Raw genomic sequence first — 21,103 nt, 5'->3', positions numbered from 1 at the left:
GGATATCCAAATGAACATGCCAGACGGTCCAACAAGTCTAGTAATCATGTTCAAAATTACAGTATATGTGGATGTGATACACCGGTGTAATAATGTTTTACTCCAATGGCCAACTTAATGGCAAGAACTAGCTTGGTCTGACTGTCTTTTAAAACACATTCGTATATGGTCACGCTTGTACACCTCTTCCAGCTTGTTAGCATTAATAACTAAACAGAGAAAGCAGGTTTTAAAAGAAAATGGCCCAGGTATTCGTTGAGTCAAACGTCCACAGTTATGTAGGTCCACTGTCAAACTATTCAACTTGTGTTATTCAAGTTATGTTTTGAAAAGTTGCTGAAGAGTATTTATCTGATACATTTCATGAGGAGAGCAAAATGATCTATTTAATATGGCAAACGCCATTTTGTTGTCATTGAAGAGTCTTATAGATAGTAATCGTGACATGTATATACTTTTGAAAAGTTACAGACCCATTGTCCACATTCTGTATATAAAAGTATATATATATATATATATATATTGTTGTCTATTCGCTTTTTTCTCTGTTTAAATTCCCAATAACAGACTGCCTGAGAGTTTTTGGTGTTCATATTGTGTACGGTGACAGGGCGCTTGATTTGCTACACGTCTTGATGCGGCCGGTTTCATCCGGCCCAAGATTAAGATTTCACTTCCGGTGGGGAGGGGCGCTCGTGCGCACAGAGGAAGCTACGAGGCCTGCACGAAAAAAAAAAAAGAAAAGAGCTACTCTACAAACTACAGGAGTGGCCCTGTTACTCTTTATCGCCCTAACAAAAAACGGAAGGCCAGCACTATTTTAACGTTATAACAAATATTTGTTTTAATCTAGCAACACGGTAAAGGAAGTTCGGTGATTTCACCTGCATCCGGAAGGCGCGGTGGTTGTCACTCCTCAGAGCCCCCGTACTGCAGCAGCAGCAGCAACAATAACAAGTGTCGCCTTTAGCGAGTGCACGGACTCCGCGGAGAAAACATCATGGCGATGGCTTGTCTCTGTGTTTTGCGATGGTGAGAAATTTTGCCCGGTGAAACTCGGGCAGTATGAACCAACAGACACAACCTCACCTCACACTTTAGCCTGAGAAACGCAGCAGCCGGAGTGAAACCGAGACCAGACATGGTGAGTCGACATTCTTTCACACGCAAACCTACAGATTTTACTCCTTTTCCTTTCTTAACATTGTTTTTTTGTTGTTTTTTGTTTTTTAAACCTGTGATTAGACAGACAAACATGACATATCGTTCACTTGTATCTGAGGCCTGAACTCCGTTTATTTACACCACACTTCCTGGATTTGTACATTTATATAGCCATGATAAAGTCGTGATTTTATGCTGTTGTATAAAATGATCGTGTCTGACGGGAGATCAGTCCCCCGGACTCAGGATATATTTATGGATAGTTGTTTATCATTTTTTAATGAAATATGGAAGCGTTTGTGCAAAAGGCTAATGGGTTGAAAGCTACAATTCCAAGTATGTAATGGTTATAACTAAATAACGGTTTCTTGGGGTGACCGTTTGAAAAGCGGCTTTGACGTCCATTCGGGTCAGACGGGAGCGTCGCGAGCCTCCGCCTCGGTGTGTGCGGAATGAACGAGATGCAGCGCGCGACGTGTCGTGACTCATACAAAGAATTCAGCACGGCTCGGCGACCTCTTCCTCAAATTCTCTTCCTCCTTCCGACTTTTTACAAACAGGCCCAGGCAAATACCGTGTAAACCATAAAAAATGGCGTATTACAAAGGAGGAAAAAAAATGTGAAGACCTAATGTATAGACTTTGGTATGTCTGTTGTGTAGAAAGTCGTGTCAGTGTGCCTTAACCTCACCTATCTGTCTGTATCTGTCTTGTGCTTCCAGGCGTCAGAAGAGGCCTCGTTGCGAGCACTAGAAAGTCTTATGACTGAGTTTTTCCACAGCTGTACTACTAATGACCGCAAAAGAGAGATTGGTAAAGTATTTTCCACAAATCTTTCATTCACTACATCATTCTGGTCAATTATATAGTATCCCGGGGTGGAACACTCTTAGAAGTGGATATACACCCTGGAGGTGATGCCAGTTTCTCAGACTTTGTTTCCTCATTCCTTTGGGTTGGAGGAAATCTGCAAACCTGAGGAAAACCCATGCACACGACAGAAATACGCAGCTAAAAATGTGTGCAGAACCTCCTCCACACAGACAGTAACCCAAGCTCAAGGGTTAAATCCTGGAGCTACAAGGCTGTCACCCCTTTATTTATCCGTTTATATTTATTACATCCTGATTAGTTTCAGTTTACTTGTTGCTAATTTGCACTCTTTATCTTTAGCCATCCTCTTTGGCAGCTGCTTGTTCGACCTCATAGGGCAGCTGAAAGTGCTTGAAGAAGCACACTAACCACTTTCTACCATATACAGGACCTGACCATTGATGACAGGGAAGAAAGGAATGCCACCCTCATATGTAATGAATTGGGACATAACCAGCTTCTTGGAAATCTTTATATCTATGTAGCTATCTTTAGTAGTAGTATTATATTATTGTGTGTGGTGGGCAAGATAAATGTGTACCAGGAATTGTCAAAGAGATTATCGTGACCTGCTTCTTTTACTGATCTGCATTGTATGTTAAATGAGAGATGTTTCCAATATGGAATGCAGATGATGCAGAATCTGAGTGTCTCGCTTTGTAGCTGACCATGATGTGTGCGCCATGAGACAGTTGTAAGAAGGCAAGAGTCATCTAAAACACCATTTACAATTATAGAGATGTACACTTGATAAATTGGATTTTAGCTTTTGCGGTTGGCGTTTGAGTTTATGTGTAGTGCATTTGACAAAACCACATGCAGCTGTTAAAAGCGCATCGTGCAAAAACGACTGACCAAGAAGTCATAAACCGCCTTAGTGTCAGAACGTTGATCTGTATTTTTTGCAGACTGAAAAGTAATCGGCTGCATTTCTAACAAATTAGCAAATACTTTTAAATGCTAGTTTGGCCTAGATTAGGTATGTGATTATAATTTCGATGTGGAATTTACCGTTGTTTAAAGTTGCACTGTGGTCAAGAAAAAATATAACGGAAACGTATTGCCGCTAGCTAGCCTCTCAGCACATGAAACTCTACATGAAACACCTGAGCTTGCTTTACACCATGTCTTTGTGCTTACATGTGATTTTTTTCTTTACACTATATAGTTAAAGTATTTTTCTCCAATTTAATATTTGAATGATGTCTGTGTTTGTGCTGTATCTTGTAGAGGAACTGCTGAATAGTTTTGCTGGCCAGCAGGACTCTTGGAGACACTGCCTCTACTTCCTCTCCAATAGCAGAAATGAATATGTCATGATGTATAGTCTTACAGTATTTGAGGTGACTTTTTACACACAAATTCACTCATGTTGCAAAACATATCATATTGCTACCATATAGTTAAATGCACTTAGTATCCATGCTTTATTCTAACCCTGATATTCATTTTTAGAACCTGGTCAACAAAATGTGGGTCGGCGTCGCCAGTCAAGATAAAGCAGAGCTTCGTAGCTGTTTGCCAAAGTTGTTGCTGTCCCAGCATGCTCTGTTGCCCTTTTTCATTAGAAATAAGCTCTGCAAAGTCATCGTGGATATCGGACGCCAGGATTGGCCCATGTTCTACCATGACTTCTTTAGCAATACTTTACAGGTACCTGAAATATGCATGTTTTTTATTTTTTATTTTCAGTTGTAGTTTTAGGTGGCAATATCGCTTTCCTCTTTGCCTCTTTCCTCTTTACCAATTCACAAGTAAACCGTCATTCTCTTTTGCTTCTTGAAAATATCTTCATGAACATTTAAGCAGTTCAAGTAAACGATTTACTTGTCCAGAATAAACAAGTACACTGCTTTGCCCAAAATTTGTGGATGCATGACAATTACACCTGTATGCTGGGAAATAACCTCTACTCTTTTAGGAAGGCTTACCGCAAGATTTTAGAACATGGTTGTGGGAATTTGTGTGTATTCAGCCACAAGGGCATTAGTGAGGTCTTTGTGGCAACAATTTTCAGCTTTTCATGAGAGTAAGAAATGGCACATTTTGCATTTTGGAGCTGCTTGTCAGGTGAATTCTGATTTAGCTGTAATGTATGGTGTAAGAAATGTCTACTATATGGTGCAGTATAAGCCTATTTACATTGTTAAAGTATTTTCAGGTTTTCTCTTTTGCCTGTAAACCAAAATTGCCTTTCATTTACTATCAGTTTTAGACAATTTTCTTGTGACTTATTTGTTATATACATAGTTAACTTGTTTGCGCTACACCTGTCTACTACTTTGTAGACCAGCTAGTTAGTATCAGAAAGGAAAAACATTCATTTATTTTTGAGTGAAAGCTTGTATTTGGATTTCATGATAAAATAAGTGTTGGCAGGTCTGGTAATAAAATTGGGACTAACATAATTAAATGTTGTGGCAGTGTAATATTAAAATGATAGACTAGATTGACAAAATTGCATTTAATCTTTAGACCAAGGAATGTGGTATATAATTTTTACATTTCTTGGGAATTTCTATGCACTTCCCTACTGCTAGTCTGATGGAAAACACTAGCTGACCATATGTTATATTGCTTACCTAATTGGTTTTGAATAACCACTCTTTGAGACACCAATGGAGCGTCTGGTCTAGCTAATGAATAATGATAATCTACTCCCACATATATACACCCAAGGCTCATTGAGTGTCAGGAGTGAAGGCTAAATGATCTGGTCTGTGTTGATATTGTGTTCACATTGCTATTATAGAAATGTTCACCGCAGCTTGCCTCGCAGCGGCAGCCCCGTGGAGCAGTGGAAGAAGGTGGCCTGGTCTCTTGAATCAAGTTTTTTATTTTTTCATGATTTGGACAGGTGTGTGTGCATCGCTTACCTGTGGAAAAGATGGCACCAGGATGCACTATGGGTGGAAAGAAAGCTGGGGGGTGGCAGTATGATGTTCAGCTAGGAAATCATGGGCTCTGATATTTAACAGGATTTTACTTTGGCCTGTGCTGCCTAACTAAACATTGTTGCAGACCAAATACCCCTCTGCAAGGCAATGGTATTTCCTAGTGCAGCAAATGATTGCATGATGTTACTGATATAAATCACTCGATCTGGTGTCGAGAGAGAATAAGTTCCTTTTTATACTGTTTCCTCTGTTTCTCTCTTCCTCATGCCTTCTCTCTTTTGTTGTCACTGTGCCTCTCTTTTGCTAATTAGGGATCTAGGACATGGTTTTATGTAAAGTTGTGTAACAATGACAAGTATTATACCAATACAATTTCCCTGAACATCGTATATTTAGGATATGATGTAGTTAAAGGATGGTGAAGTAACTTAATGTTGTGTCCTTTCCTCTTCTGTGCAGGGTGTCGAATATTGCTCAATCTTCTGTTAACACACCTTCAGGTTCCCCCTGTTGTGTCCAATTCTAAAGTATTCGTTCACAAAGCAGGAACGAACAAAGTAGTGCTGTTTTTTAAACAAAATTAAAGTACATTTGTGTCACTTATCATAAAGTATAAAAGCAGGGTAGTGCATTCTCGCAAGCAACAACAGTAAAAGTCTGTTGACTGTCACATGACACATTAAGTTTACAGGAAGTAGATTTTAGCTGGTAAATACATTTTCACAATGTTGAGGTTTAAAACGGGCTTTAATACTAAAGGTAGATAACTTGCTGTGAATTAGCTGTTTTTGTGGGTGCTCTGTGTGTAGCCTAAACTATTTACAGGAAACACATGCAGAAAAGATGTCACTTTGCTGTAGTGTTCTGTTGGAATTTAATGCTACATATGGAAGAGTAAATGTTTAGCTAATATTGTCCTAGTACTCTGGATGGGATTGGATTTATTCATTTATTGATTTATTGTGAGGCTGATATGATTTTTTGTAATTGCTTAAATTAACTTTAGCCGCTTATGTACATTTATGTTCTAGTTGGTACAGTCCCCAACTCTGGCACCCCTGGGTTTGGTTTTATTGAAGATGACCTCAGAAGAGCTGGTGTGTCCGAGGGAAGATTTGAGTGTTGCCAGGAAAGAGGAGCTGAAAAAACTTTTACTGGATCAGATACCCACTGTATTAAACCTACTGACTGGTGAGATTCACACTTCTATATTTAATCTAAATATTTTACACATGGCTCAGAATTTTTTTTTTGAGTGTGTATATGGCAAATTGTTGATCTTGATTTTTGAATTTTTTTTTTTCCAGGTATTTTAGAAACAGTTTGGGATAAGCACAGTGTGTCAGTAACGACACCTCCTCCATCACCTACATCACGACAGACGGGTGAGTCATAACCTCACTTTGGGTTTTTATATTTGAGTCCCTGGATCTTTACTAAGAATTTGACAATATGTATTTCCTGGAAAGTATTTCATCTTCAATGGAAATTATATGAAAATCCCCATACCCAGCACACATGTTCCAATGAAATGTGAAATTTATTTTGTTTGTCATTTATGATGTCTTTTCATTCGGGCGTATTGACAGGTGATTCCACGCCACACGGGCTGGAATCAGAAAGTAGCACGTTGTGTCTACTGGCTCTGGAGTGCTTGGCTCATCTTTTCAGTTGGATCCCTCTGTCCTCCTCAATCACACCCGCCCTCCTGGCCTCCATCTTTCACTTTGCTCGCTTCGGCTGCCAGCTGCCAATCAAAACCAAGCCTCCACCCACTTCCAACGGAGACTCTTTGCCTGGCAGTCTCTTAGCCAATGGGAGCCAGGGAAGGACAGGACACATGGTGGACCATGCCAAGCGAGCCCAGTTAGGCATAATGGCTATGAACTGCATTAACGAGCTGATGTGTAAAAACTGTGTGCCACTGGACTTTGAGGAGTTTCTGCTCCGCATGTTTCAGCAGACTTTTTATCTCCTGCAGAGACTCACAAACTCACACACCAACATACACACAGTCAAAAACAGACTTCAGGAGTTGGATGAAAGGTAAGGGCACAGGCAAAAAAAATGAAAATACACACTTGCATATACAAACTAATAAGCTGCAGAGCCTGACAACACGCAGTCCGGTGATGACTTCCTGCAATTTCTTACTTTTTCTTTCTCTTCCACTTTAACTACTGCCCTGGTTCAGTTATTTGGAGAAGTTCACAGATTTTCTACGACTCTTTGTAAGTGTTCACCTAAGGAGGATTGAGTCGAATGCACAGTTTCCTCTAGTGGAGTTTCTGGCATTGCTCTTTAAGTATACATTCAACCAGGTAAACATATTCAAAACCATTTCTCTTCCCTAAACACTTCCTGATTTTCCGAAACCACTGTCTAACTATTTTGCTTTTAATATCAATAGCCAACACATGAGGGCTACATGGCTTGCTTGGATATATGGAGTATATTTCTGGACTACCTAACCACCAAAATCAGGAGCCGAATGGCAGACAGGGATAGTGTCTTAAACAGGTGTGTATTTATATAAACCTTGATTGGTTTGATACTCAAACAAAGCTTTGCACACACATTCAACAACAGAAAATGAAGTCATGTAATACACAGCTTGCCACACAATTCACCCAACTAAGCACATATTTCCATTTTCTACAACTATAATAAATATGTAGTCATAGCCTTGGATCCATAGCCCAACATTTATCTGATGGCTTTGTATGCAAGTTTCAGGACCTTAATATTTGCAATATAATTATTTCTCTACCTTTTCATGTTTACACATTTACATAACCAGATTCAGTAATTCAAAACAGCTTTTAAACACTATGACTGAGTTCTAACTGTAGAGCAAAAAATGGTCACTAAACAAAACCTAAAAATATATATATATTTTTAATGTAATTTGCATTATCTTCAAAAGCAACTCTTATGAATGCAGACAGCACTTAGCTACATTTAGAAATAAAATAAATGCTGGATATCTAACTTTAATCAAATTCAAGCCCCAGCACTGCCAAGCTGCCACTGTTGAGCCCTTGAGCAAGGCACTTAGCCCTATCTGCTCCAGGGGCACTGTACCATGGCTGACCCTGCGCTCTGACCCCAGCTTCTGGACAAGCTGGGATATGCAAAGAATGAATTTCACAGTGCTGTAATGTTTGTGACAAATAAAGGCTATTCTATAATTACTCTGGTTATCTTTATTAAATAAGTACCTGTTTTTGATTATGCAATTTTTTTTTGTTGTTTTTTGTGTTAAGTAGCAGGTATGTTGATTCTATCGCTTGTTGTTTGCAGGTATAAGGATGCCTTAGTGCTGCTGCTCCGAGAGGTCCTGAACCGCATTCAGTTTAGGTTGAATCAGAGTCAGCTGGAGGAGCTGGATGATGAGACCCTTGATGATGATGTAAGACACATACATAAATACGCCATCATCTGTTTTGTAGTGTGTATCTTGCCTTGTCTCTACAGCGATTCTTTAGATTTTTATCTGTATTTGAGGTGTAAAGTTGGTGGCTTGCATTTTTGTACTGAACATTCTCTTTTTGGTTGTTATAGCAACAAACTGAGTGGCAGCGATATTTGCGTCAGAGTTTGGAGGTGGTTTCTAAGGTGATGGAGCTGCTTCCATCTCAGACCTTCTCCATTCTGGTAAGTGTGTGTAGCTACATGCTATATTTATGTTTTCCTTTTCACAAAGTAATTTAGCAATTTTAATTTGGTAATGAGATTTATAATTGTTATTGTTACCCGGGTCATCTCACGAACACATGAACGTAGTGTCCTGATGCGCACCGACACTGCTGTCAATATATTTACCATGATCATCCTGAGAAAGAATATCTTTGTGTGTTTTAGTTCCCAGTGCTTCAGGAAGACTTGGACGTTTACCTCGGGCTGCAGCAATTCATCGTTACCACAAGAACAAGTGAGCCTTCACCAAATGTTTCATGCTTACTCGCCTTGAATGTCAAATACAAACATGCAAAGTCAAGTGTGTGTTTTACATCACTCACTAACATCACTATGTGCAGTCACGACCATCTTAAAAAATAATGATGCTTTTTAATTTTAGTTACAAGGTATGTGCAAATGAATCAAGAACAGTAATGAACATGGCTATTGATCAATAACGAATCAGAATGTTTTTTCGAATAAGGATTTTCATAGCCTACATTTGAGATGTAGTAGGGTTCTTGCTGTTCTGACAACTTAAACATCCCCCTAAGCACTGTTTTCAATTACTATCTTCAGTAATGATTTTGCTCCGCTCATTTTAATACATTTGGACATTCAATATGCTGCCACCTAGTGTTATCACTTTGAACTACGGTTGGATGAAATGAATTTTTTTCCTTCCTGTGTGTTTTCAGTTATCTGTAGTAATATATTAGACAATATATTAGACAAAAAAGCCTATTGCTTTGCAAGCTGAAGCAGCTTCCTTTACTGCTATTTATGTGTTTATCTTTTATTGATGCATCATTCAGAGGTTCTGGATAGCCAGTGTTATAAATATTAACAACTCAATTAACAACTAAAATAATATATGAAAATGAAATGCACATCTACAGCAAAATTAAATAACGTCACTCCACTCCACAAAGTGATTAAAAATAAATAAAAATGCAACATTTATAAAAAAAAAAAAAAGGCAGATCTCATTCAGTTCTCAACAGTAACATACCAAATGTGTATTTCTCCAAAACTAAAGCTATTCATTCTGAAACTAAACCTTGTAAGCATTTCTTTAAAATTGAAAATAGAATCTAACGATGCACTAAGTAAAACTGTGTTGGGCTAAAATATACAGTAAAATTCTACATGGAATGTCTTGGACAGTTATTAGTAACAAGGCTTGGTGTAATATAGTAATTATAAAACTATGCATAGAAGGTAATTTGTCATACAAGCGAGCTTGAAATCTTTAATCAGCTGAGGTATATGTTTATTGCTTATGGTTATATGCAGATGCAGCAGTGCATTGATTGCTTTCTATTTTTATTTAACACTGATAATATATAGCGAATGGTTTTTGATATTCTGGAAATATTCTTAGACTCTAAAGTGCTTTTTCAAGTCTCTGAATAATCTGATAAATTGTTTAAACATAATAAGTACCGTATTTTTCGGACTATGAGCCGCTACTTTTTCCCACGTTTTGAACCCCGTGGCTTAAACAACGAAGCGGCTAATTTATGGATATTTCCTGGGTTTTTCCCGGTTTCACAAACTTTAAGCCATAAAACTGAACCCCATAACATTAGACCAATGACATTTTCCGAACGGAAACGAAAAACGCACCTCACCTGTGTTCTGAGCTGCACGGCATCGGGAGAAAAAACGTTTTATAAAAAAACCGTCTTATAGACAGGTGGGGCTTATTTATGTTAAAAATAAAAATATTTGTAAAATTCAGTGCTTATATATTGGTGCGCTTTATAGTCCGGAAATTAGTAATGCATGCAAATGATTTGGTTTGAAGACAGTTATTATGACAAGGTTTACATCAGTTAATTTTATTATGCCTAAAATTAGACACATTTTGGAACAGGAGTAGGATAAAAGCATTTTTCAAAGGATTTTCGTGAATTTTTTTGTATGAGCTATTTACACATTCATCTGTAATAAACAAGGCTTGTTGTGTAAGACATTAAGCTCTTTAACTTGGACAGTGGGTCATCGATTGTTGTGGCTGACAGGTGATTTTTGTGACTTTTTTTATTGCTGTTGACTTGTGAGGTGCTTTTGTACGTGTCCATTGAAATGCATAAGATGATTTGAAAGTTGGTTTAATGTAACAGGCAATTCAGCTTCTGACTCAGAGTTGAAAAACAGTGTGCTAGAAATTAGTTAATTTCATTAATACAATTTTATTCAAGATCAGTGCTGGTTTTGTAACATTTGGACCACAACACAAAAATCACTGTCCTACAATTTCAACCTTTGTGCATAGGAATTGTTCTGCATGACCTCATACACAAAACTGGAGCATGGCCAGTCAAAAAAGGTGAAGAAACAACATGGGGAAACTGAGTGAATTTTAAAACGACCTGTGCGTTCATTTGTAATGAAAATGAACACACTAGTCCCAAACAAACAGATAAGATTTTGAACTAAATATTTCTTTAAAAACATAAGCAGACTATGACTAATGGTATTTAATGAATAAATGGGAAGAATGAGTCATGGCTGCATATGCTGTTACTCTCCAAAGTAGTGACGTAACATGCAAAGAACACTTTTGTCTTGCGCAAGTGACGTGTGAGCTGCTCTTAGAGGAAAGAAAAGAAAAACACTGCCATGCCAAATTATTTCATCTCCCCTTCTTTTCAAAACAGTTTGAAGACGTCTGGGCATTGAGAGTTATGATTTTCTGGAGTTTTGCTGTTGGAATTTGGTCATATTCTTGCCTGATATAGGTTTGCAGCTACTGAAGAGTTTGTAGTCGTCTTTTTCAGACTCTTCTACTACGATGCCATGCTGTTGTAATAGCTGCAGTGTGTGGTTTTGCATCGTCCTGCTGAAATGCACAAGGCTATCCCTTAAATAGATGTAGTCTGGAGGGGAGCATATGTTGCTCTACATCCTTTTATATACCTTTCAGCATTCATAGTGCCTTGTAAAACATGCAAGCTGCCCATACTGTATGCACTTATGTTCCCCCATGCACTTATGTATCATCAGAGATGCTGGCTTTTGAACTAAACGCGGATAAAACGCTGGAAGGTCTTCGTCCTTTTTAGCCCGGAGGACACGGTGTCTGTGATTTCCAACAAGAATGTCCAATTTGGACTCGTTTGACTGTAGAACACTTTTCCACTTTGAAACAGTCCATTTTAAATGAGCTTGGGTTAACAGGACACGGCGGAGCTTCTGGACCATGTTCATATATGGCTTCTTTTTTGCATAATAGATCTTTAGTTGGCATCTGCAGGTAGCACAGCAGATAGCGTTTACCAACAGTGGATTCTGGAAGTATTCTTGGGCCCATTTATTAATGTCAGTGAAAAATCATGGAGATAAGTGATGCAGTGTCGTCTGAGGGCCCAAACCTTTTGATAATGTTATGTACTGTAGATGATGAGATTTGCAAAGCCTTTGCAATTTGACGTTGAGGAACATTGTTTTTAAAGTATTCCACAAACCTTTTATGCACTTGTTCACAGATTAGAGAGCCTCTGCCCATCTTTACTTCTGAGAGACACTGCCTCTCTAAGACATCCCTTTTATAGCGAATCATGTTACAGACCTGATGTCAATTAACTTAATTAGTTTAGATAAGTTGCTAGATGTTCTTCCAGCTTTTTTTTTGTAGCCCTTTGTTGCCCCTGTGGCAACAAAGACCTGTGCAGTATTTTGTGCATAAAGGTTTAACATTTCTCAGTTAAAACATTTGTTACGTACTGTTTCTTCTATTGTGAATAAAATATTGGCTCTCGTGATTTGAAAGTTGAAAGTCTTTCACCAGGATATGGCCAAGTAGCTTGACACTCCTGAACAGAAATTTTAAGCTTTGCTTCTTTTAGGGAAACCTTGTTTTTTAGGGATTAGATTTATACCCCACAGTAGGTACCCAGATGACTAAGCAGAACAAAACTAGTCTAGATTACCAGAACTTGGCAGTGTGGTTGGCCTACCTGTCAACATTCTGTTGAGCTTCCTGTGCTGCTGATGTCTGTCTGTTAACAGTTCTTCATGACTAATTCGTTTCTACATTCTGTGGTAGGCTGTTTTTTGTGGTTTGTAGTCAGATTTTTGGTCAAAGAGCCGTTTCTTCATGTCCTGGTTTAAGTTCACTGACAGGACTTACAAGATCACATTTCGTTTATGAGAAACACTTCTCACTTCTCTCTCTCTCTCTCGCTCTTTGTGTGTGGGGGAGGAAATCTTCTGTATGTGCAAGTACATTGGGGTCAATTTGCTTAGATTTGTTCTCTTTTGTTTTATAAATGTGTGCTTTTCGTCACTGTTAACTTTACTGTGTTTGTGTATAGATCGCAGGTTGAACATCACGGCAGAGGCTGACTGCAGGAAGCTGCACTGTGCATTAAGAGATTTGAGTTCCCTGCTGCAGGCCGTAGGGCGTTTGGCCGAGTTTTTCACCGGAGATGTCTTTACTGCTCGCTTCAACGATGCCCTGGCTATCGTTCAGAGGTCTGTCACCCTTTTGTGGAAGCTTCGGTTTCTCACCGTTTTTCAGTCCAAAATTTCCACTGACACCAGCAATGTCTCAGCTGTCTGGCTGGCTGTCCCCAAGTGCAACATGCTTTCATTGGTTTAATTAGTGTCCTTCCAGCATGAAGTAGCGACGTGAAGGTGACCAGTAGGTCACACAGCTTGAATTGGGCACATGGTGAAACGTGGCTCATGGCTTTTGTGAAAATGTCAAGGATAAACACACAAAATCAATTAAAACTAAAACACTTCAACTCTATGGCTTCTTATACATTTAAAAGTTATGTTGGAAACTGTGGACTAAGTAGATATATTTGTCATTGGTTTCCTGTTTATCTTCTGTCTCTCCCCATCAGGCTTGTGGAGGTAACTTGTTATGGTTCTCAAATCAGCCTGTATGATGTGGAAATGGCTGTCCCTTCAGTTCTTAAACCTGACCTTATAGATGTGTAAGTGCACCCAAATAAATACAATATGTATAATTAACCTGAAAAAAGGTGTGTGTGTGTGTGTAATATTATATATATTTTTTTACATTGTAAGAGTTTGCACGGTTCACTCACACTGTGACCTTTTTGTAGCCATGCCCAGTCATTGGCTGCACTGCAGGCATATTCTCATTGGCTGGCTCAGTTTTGCAGTGAAGTACAGCGGCAGCAGGATCAAACACAATTCGTTGACCTCATCACATCATGCATGGCCGCCACTACACCCCTTATTAACGCCAAGGTAATATTTTTGCCAAAGATAACTTGCGAAAGTGTGAGCTTGAAGTAACTCTAGTACAGTCTGTAAATCAAGTCCTGAAAGTCTGAACAACCAATCAGACCAAATAACTATGTATTTAGAAGCTGTCTTGTCATGGAATAACTTAAGGAAACTTATAAGAAACTTCATCACTTGCATGAACTGGAATTAAACTGACAGTAATCAGAAATTTCCTGTTAAGCCATTTATCTGTTCCTTTACACTAAACCTACTGCCTAGACACAAGGGTGTCAAAGTTACTGGATTAGCCAAACTTTTACAGTATTTGACTATTGAATTCAGACATTAGCTTTTTCTTTTCTTACATATTTATAAAAATATATTTTATATTTTATATATATATATATATATATATATATATATATATATATATATATATATATATATATATATATATATATATATATATATATATATAATTTTTTTTTTTTTTTTTTTAATATATATAACTATAACGATGGTCAGGCTATATAGCACTGTCTATTTTCTCAAAAATTATAACGACCCATTAACATCTGCAGTGTTTATGGGTCAGTGTACATGCTTTCAAAAATGTCTGATTGGGTCTAAGAGGGAGACAAAAATATATATTTTTTTATATGAGCAATTGATATAGAATTCCAATTGTCTCTTGACCCACTGATTAAGTTTATGGCATGAGGTATGTGTTTTCATGTAATTTTTGCATTGCTCTTTGGATAGACAAGTTTTTTTTTTCTCTTCTCTGCTAAAATTTAAAATCTTTACAGCTTAATATTGTATGTCAATAAAATGGATGTGAAGTGACTGCAAACCTTACATGCAATAACTTTACATTACTAACAGTGCTGTAAAGATTGCAATTTTTCTTTTTTTTTTTTTTTTTTTTCTTTAATCTTTGCATGGTAGGATTTCTTTTTTGTAGATATTACACCTGTGTTGATGAACACCTTACTACTGTTGCAGGTTCCTGAGAAATTGCTGTTATCTGCTTGCCATCTGCTGGTATCTGTGGCTACAACAGTGAGACCTGTGTTCATGGTATCATTATCTGCAGTACAGAATGTCTTCAATCTCATCACAGAAAACCACAATCACAGGCTGCCTCAGGAGGTGTGTGTGTATTTTTATGGATTTTTTTTTAGCATAAATAGCATAAACATATGTTTTATCATATATATTTTAGTTTTGCTGTTTTATTATTTTTTCAGATACTGGTTTTGTCTAAGAGATGTTTATATTTTTTGAACATGTGTTCTAGGTTTATGTGCTGGTGTGCAGAGCTTTATCGAACATGCTTCTTTTGCCATGGCCAAGTCTACCAGAGGCAGAACAGCAATGGCAAAGTCGATCAAACAGTCATGCACGTCTAATCAGCGCCATCACCCATCAGTACCGCCTGCTGCCCCGTCCACCAGACCACCATTCCAACAGTGAGTTCAGTCACACTCATGTCTTTCGAATAGAGACCCCCCCCCCCTGTACAAACATATATATTAATTGGCACTTACCTCAGTATCTTTAGTTTTCAATCATGTTATATGCCAATTTAATGGGGATTTTAGAGCATGTATAATATCACAGTGTATGTGATCTCTATCTTATGCTTTCAACAGTAAGGGTTGGTATTATGGAATGGATTGTTCATACATTTTTTATGTTTTTCTGTCAACTCTTTGTTGCTTCTTTGTCCATTGCAATTGTTATTGTAAGGCAACTTTTACTTGACTGCTGTGTGCTCTTTTGAACACGTTGCAGCTCATCGTTGAAAAATAAACTAGACTGGAGAAAAAACTCGAATTAGGACCTGTTCTTTTAACATGCAGAGAAAAAAAATTTTAATTTCATTTTTTTCTCATGAATAAAAGGAGGAAGAAATTCTTAGTCATCTATAAACATAATAAAGAAGTGGTGTGTGCTTATGATGCATATATTTGGATTTACAGCAACTCCATTTTCAGATTTTAGCTGTTGGTCTACTTTTTTCTTTTCTTTTTTAACTTTTTTTCAAATATTTGTTTGCTAAAGCTGAATGAATAAATTAAGGCATGTGCAAGGATGGGAAGTTCATGTCATGACCTCATGCTAAGTAATCACTAAAGGAGAACCTGGAGTTGCTTAGCTTACACAGTTTTCTCTTTTCTGTAAACATAGACATGTGGAAAAGTAATGACAAAAGTTAAAAACATCTGAAGGGTAATTATAATTACCTTCAACTTTTATTCAATTTTTAATTTTATTTTTTAAGGTAAAGTGGTTTTGCAGCAGACTCTGTGTGTACTAAGGGATCTAGTGAGCAGCATATCAGGAGAAGCCACAAAATCTCGTCAGATATGTTACCAGAGCCTGCAGGAGTCTGTCCAGGTCACCCTGGCTTTGTTCCCACTGTACATTCAGCAGCCTGGTAAGTGTCATTGTCTTCTACTGCACTTTTTACAGAACAATGTCTGTGCTCATGTGTATATTGCAAAGCCTGGAAGATTGAAAAAATAATTTTCAAGAATTGTCAGTGATTGATTCATGAATATCATCAGCTAGTTCTGTTGCTAGAAAAACAACTCCTAATAAAGTATTTTATAATTAATTTTTATTCATTAGTTTAAAAACACAATAAAACAGTATAAATTACATGCATTTACAGTCTCATGTACACATCATGACTAGAAAGTGTTGCATTAGATGTTGATCTTTTAGCATTCAAATGTGGATTTGTTTTGCCTTTGAATATGGAAATATCTTGTTCTGACGACATGTAATGGCACCATATGGAAATTACAATATAGTAAGCGTACATTAAATGTAAACATTTATTATAAATGTGAGAAAATAGTATACTCTGACATGCTATTGTCCACAGAGAAACATGTAAAATGTCAGGGTTTTTTTTAACTATTAGACCGTTATTTACCAATAATTTAAAACAGGCTAGTATTCCTTCAAGTACCACAAAAGCATGTATGTTCACAAACACACTTCTCAGAAAAATACAGGGTGTGCAAACTTTTTTTACTGTGAATAATGGATACACAATCAATCTTATGTTTGTTTAAGAACTAGCCAGCTGAATGAAGAGAGATTATTTAAAAACGCAGAGCTGTATTGCTAAGATTCAAAGCTAATGTGTGCTGGTTTTAGTCATTCATTTTATTCTGGTCGCATTGGATAATAAAACATCCTGTAACATTGTGCGATGTGAAAACATTGTGATATATTTTGGTTATATTGCCAAACTCAGGTTTATTATTATTTTGCAATGGAAAATATATAGAGATATAAAGAATTTAGAATATATATATATATATATATATATATATATAGCGAGATCCCCCTTTTATAAACTACAAACAGTATTGTTATATCCTGGTAAGAAAAATTGTGGTAACTAAATGTATGTCTTTTTATGTTTTTTTTTCTCTCAGATATAACAGATGAGATGCTGAGTTTCTTCCTCACCTTGTTCCAGGCACTTCGGGTGCAGATGGGGGTCACATTTACTGAACAAATCATTCAGACTTTTCTCGGCATGTTCACTAGGTAACCAACATGACTCCATTAGAAAAGCCCTAAAAAGACAAAGAAATGTTTTTGTCTATATTCAGAGTTTTTCTGGCCTTGCACTTAATAATCCAGCTGAGAAGGCAAATATTTTAATGATCTTACAATAAATAAATATTGTTCAGATTGTGCTGGCTCATTTTCTAATCGTAAAAGCAGAAGATCGGATTTGGCTTCAGATAAATGTGCTCATTGCCAGATTGTACTTTTGAACGTTACATTGAGAGGCATATGTGCCTGAAGATCGACTTGAATGGTTGTTATAACTAATAACCGAAACGTTTTTTTTTTTTTTTTTTTAATGGGTTAACTTTTATATTTTAGCAAATGGTTTTAAAGATCTGATCACTTGCATGAATTATTATGTCCATGTGCAGCTGTTCAGCTTTGTTTGATGTTCTATGTTTTAGGGAGCAGCTGGCAGTCAGCATCCTCCAAGAGGGCAGTGCTGGGTCAAATGTTGTCGAAAAATTCCTCAAGATTCTACAGGTATGAAAATGTAACGGTCTACTGGGTTTTTAATTCAGAAATGTAGTATATGGCTTTTAATTATCCACTATATGTTTAGATTTGATTCTGCCAGATAAGTGTATATAATTCTAACTGATCTACTGTGTGTGTCATGTGTGTATTTGTGTAGGTTGTGGTCCAAGAGCCTGGTCAGACCTTTAAACCTATGTTACCCAGTATCCTCAGTCTTTGTATGGAGCAGGTGTACCCTATTGTAGCAGAGGTACGCCACCATAATAGCTTTTATGATGCATAATTTCACACTGACTAGTTCGTTCTTTAAGCTTGACGTGTGCGTTACTTTGTGTGTTTGCAGCGCTCTTGTCCAGACGTGAAAGCTGAAATGTTTGAGCTGCTCTTCCAAATCCTCCATCAGAACTGGAGGTTTTTCTTTAAGACGTCAGTCCTAAACAGTGTTCAGAGAGCTGGAACGGAAGAACACATGGAGAACCAGGCCCAGTTCATTGCTGCTATGCAGGTACACAGAACACAAACTTAAATGCAAACTGGCCCAAAAATCTGCATGCTGGAATATACAGCAAGTATCAGTTCTCAAGCCAAAAATCTCCAACCAAACAGAACAATTGATATAAATTCTGCAAGGTCAAGAATCTGTAATCTCTTTTTAATTACCTACCCTTTTGTTAAAGTAAACAATAACAGTAAATACACCATGTTTAAAAATTCCAACTACTAAAGCACCATACTACCATGTCACTGCAATGTAGGTTTCACTGCTGCCCTGGGAAAACACTACAGTCTAAAGAGCTGCTTCAGTCATGGTATCAATGATAGTGGGGCTAAAAGGCTGTAAATGACGAGCCTGCGACACACGAACAGCGGACTGTTTGTTTGGTTATTTAAATTGGTTTAGTCCAAAACTCTTGTTTAAGCAGTTCAGTTTAACTGTGTTGTGTGAAGATTTTTGGTAAAGAATTTTTGTATTTATTTTATTTCAGTTTGTTATACAGTTCCTGGTTTCCTGGCAAAAAAAAAGAACCTCTTATCTACGTCGTACAGAATTAATTACTACTGAGAAAAGATTTCAAATCTACAATTTTGCTTCCCCCACACCATATTTATTCTTTTGGCATTTGCTAGAGCGGTGATGAGAAACATGATGAACGGAATGTTGGATACTGTGTGGTGTTCTGTTTTTGGCTGTAATCTAAATTGTTTTTTTTGTTTTTTTAATTATTATTATTATTATTATTATTATTCAACAGGCATTTGGACAGTCCTTCCTTCAGCCAGATATCCATATCTTCAAACAGAACTTGAGTTATCTGGAGATTCTGAACACAAAACACAAACTATATCACAGGGTGAGATGCACAAAATTTTCAGACTATTTTGTTTGTGTTTGTTTTATTTTTTCTTACCCAAATTATGTATGTATGTATGTGTGTGTGTGTTTTAGAAGCTGTTCAGGAACTCCATGCTCTTCCATTTTATCAATGTGCTGCTGCAAGTTCTCCTGCACAAGAGCCATGACCTTCTGCAGGATGATATCACTCTGGCTCTCTACAACATGGCTGCTGTAGATTTCCCAGCTTTTTATTCCTCTTTCCTGCCAGAGTTCCTCAATGGCTGCCAAGGCCTTGACCCTCACCAACGCACAACGCTCGCCCGCAACTTCACACCAGAGAGGGTGAGTTTATCACTTTATCTTGTCTGTTAACAGATGCATAGTGGGTAATTGTTGTTTCTTTGTCTTGTGTAATGAGAAATCCTCTCTCTTATTTCTTAGGACCTGCCGTCTTTTTCTCAGGGAGTGTATCGCTTGGTGAATGACCTGCGTTTTTACAGACTGTGCAATGGAAGCTTGCCTCCAGGAACGTTGAAATTATAGCGATGTTCCTTGCTAAGTGCAAAGCCAAACCATGTCTCGTCTTAACGAGGAAGCAGATCACTTCCACACAAGTGATCAAGCCACGTCCTCTGCCAGGACCCAGCCTATGATCTCTCAATAGTGGCATGTTGTCAGAACCACTCCCATCGCAGGAGTTTGTTAGCTTTTTTTTAATCTTTATTTCAGCAAAAGTTCACATTGCCAATGATCATGAGGCCAAAGTGTTCGTTCCACTACTGCAATGGCGGCCAGAGCTGAAGAGCAGAAGCCAGTTTTAGTTGTGTTCGTTTAAGCACTTTGTAGAAGGGGTTTGTAAGGTTCGGGGTTTGAATCCTTGTTCTCGTAAAAGGAAAGTGCCATTGAAAGCACTCCGCTGCAGTTGAGAAGCAGTTTTGATTTAAAAAGAATGAACACAGTTGGACATGGACACTTGATTGGGTCTTTGGTGACTAACAGCGTGAGCACGGTTTTAAAATGGACTGCAGTGATTCAGACCGCTCAAAATTTGTTTTGTCTGATTTTAACGCCTTCATCGCAACGGAGACAGACTCACTCCTTTCATATCATTCCATCCTGATTCAGGAGATAGACCTTCAATAAAGTTTTATAAGGAAATATCTGTGTATTTGCTGCTCTTTAAATGGTCACTTTTCAAAATCTTGTGCATTTCATTCTTACAATAAAAAATAATAATCAGATTATAATTGGTTCAAGTTCAGTGATATAATTGGAAATTATTTTGGAAGTGATTCTATTTTACACAACACATTCATCTATAAAGTATTGGATATGTGCATAATGTCTGTCAAGCGAGTGTCAGAAAAGTGTTTTTAATTCATTTTGTTTCAATTTAATTCAGTGTTATTGCCATCAGTCAGGCACGGCTTCACCTGAGCAAAAACCAAACGTTCTGTACGGATTGCTTTGTGTCTTGAAAAACGTAAATAGTTACTTTGCACTTAAAAGAAATAGATTGGGACGAGCCCAGTAGAATGGAGAAAAGATCATTTAAGATGATTTGGTAAAGAAACGCCAGAGGTGAGTCAAAAAGGCGTTTCAGGGACTGTGGCAGTTGGTGGTTTGACAACCACTGAAGCCGGAATGGTTCTTAGGCTCTACCAGTAGGCCAGTACTGGTGGACCAGTGGAGTTTGTCTTAATTCTTTGTGAAACCCATGTAGCAGTTGGGAGCATGAGTGTCATGAGTGCTGAATGTTTGTGTATGAGAACGAGTACAAGTCCTTTAGCACTTGAACTTCTCAATGCTAATGGATTAGTGTTTAATATGTAGAATTTTTTTCAGAGATGCCAAAGAATTGACA

General features: G+C 37.6%; 1 protein-coding gene across 1 annotated transcript; it reads left to right on the top strand.

The window, feature by feature from the left end:
* Positions 1 to 660: 660 nt before the first annotated feature.
* xpo6 (exportin 6) lies at positions 661 to 20,397 on the top strand. The gene is made up of 25 exons (XM_046866155.1): positions 661 to 1,144; positions 1,887 to 1,977; positions 3,268 to 3,380; positions 3,493 to 3,690; positions 5,966 to 6,125; positions 6,242 to 6,319; positions 6,524 to 6,980; positions 7,129 to 7,255; positions 7,345 to 7,454; positions 8,238 to 8,346; positions 8,499 to 8,591; positions 8,799 to 8,868; positions 12,938 to 13,097; positions 13,475 to 13,567; positions 13,700 to 13,847; positions 14,832 to 14,978; positions 15,127 to 15,298; positions 16,114 to 16,269; positions 17,285 to 17,399; positions 17,831 to 17,909; positions 18,061 to 18,153; positions 18,247 to 18,408; positions 19,157 to 19,255; positions 19,351 to 19,581; positions 19,681 to 20,397. The coding sequence occupies exons 1-25, from the start codon at positions 1,142 to 1,144 to the stop codon at positions 19,780 to 19,782; spliced, it is 3,366 nt and encodes a 1,121-aa protein (XP_046722111.1). The 5' UTR covers positions 661 to 1,141; the 3' UTR covers positions 19,783 to 20,397.
* The last annotated feature ends 706 nt before the right edge of the window (positions 20,398 to 21,103 follow it).

This window comes from Silurus meridionalis, chromosome 14, assembly GCF_014805685.1.
Source record: "Silurus meridionalis isolate SWU-2019-XX chromosome 14, ASM1480568v1, whole genome shotgun sequence".
Classification (NCBI taxonomy): domain Eukaryota; kingdom Metazoa; phylum Chordata; class Actinopteri; order Siluriformes; family Siluridae; genus Silurus; species Silurus meridionalis.
Note: the sequence above shows the minus strand (reverse complement) of the source record. Positions and strands in the feature narration are given on the sequence as shown.

Bases quoted from the DNA above. Each gene is read 5' to 3' on its own strand.
- xpo6 (XM_046866155.1), top strand. The intron at 7,256-7,344 runs GTAAACATATTC...TAATATCAATAG, and splicing joins TTAAGTATACATTCAACCAG to CCAACACATGAGGGCTACAT. The intron at 13,568-13,699 runs GTAAGTGCACCC...ACCTTTTTGTAG, and splicing joins AAACCTGACCTTATAGATGT to CCATGCCCAGTCATTGGCTG.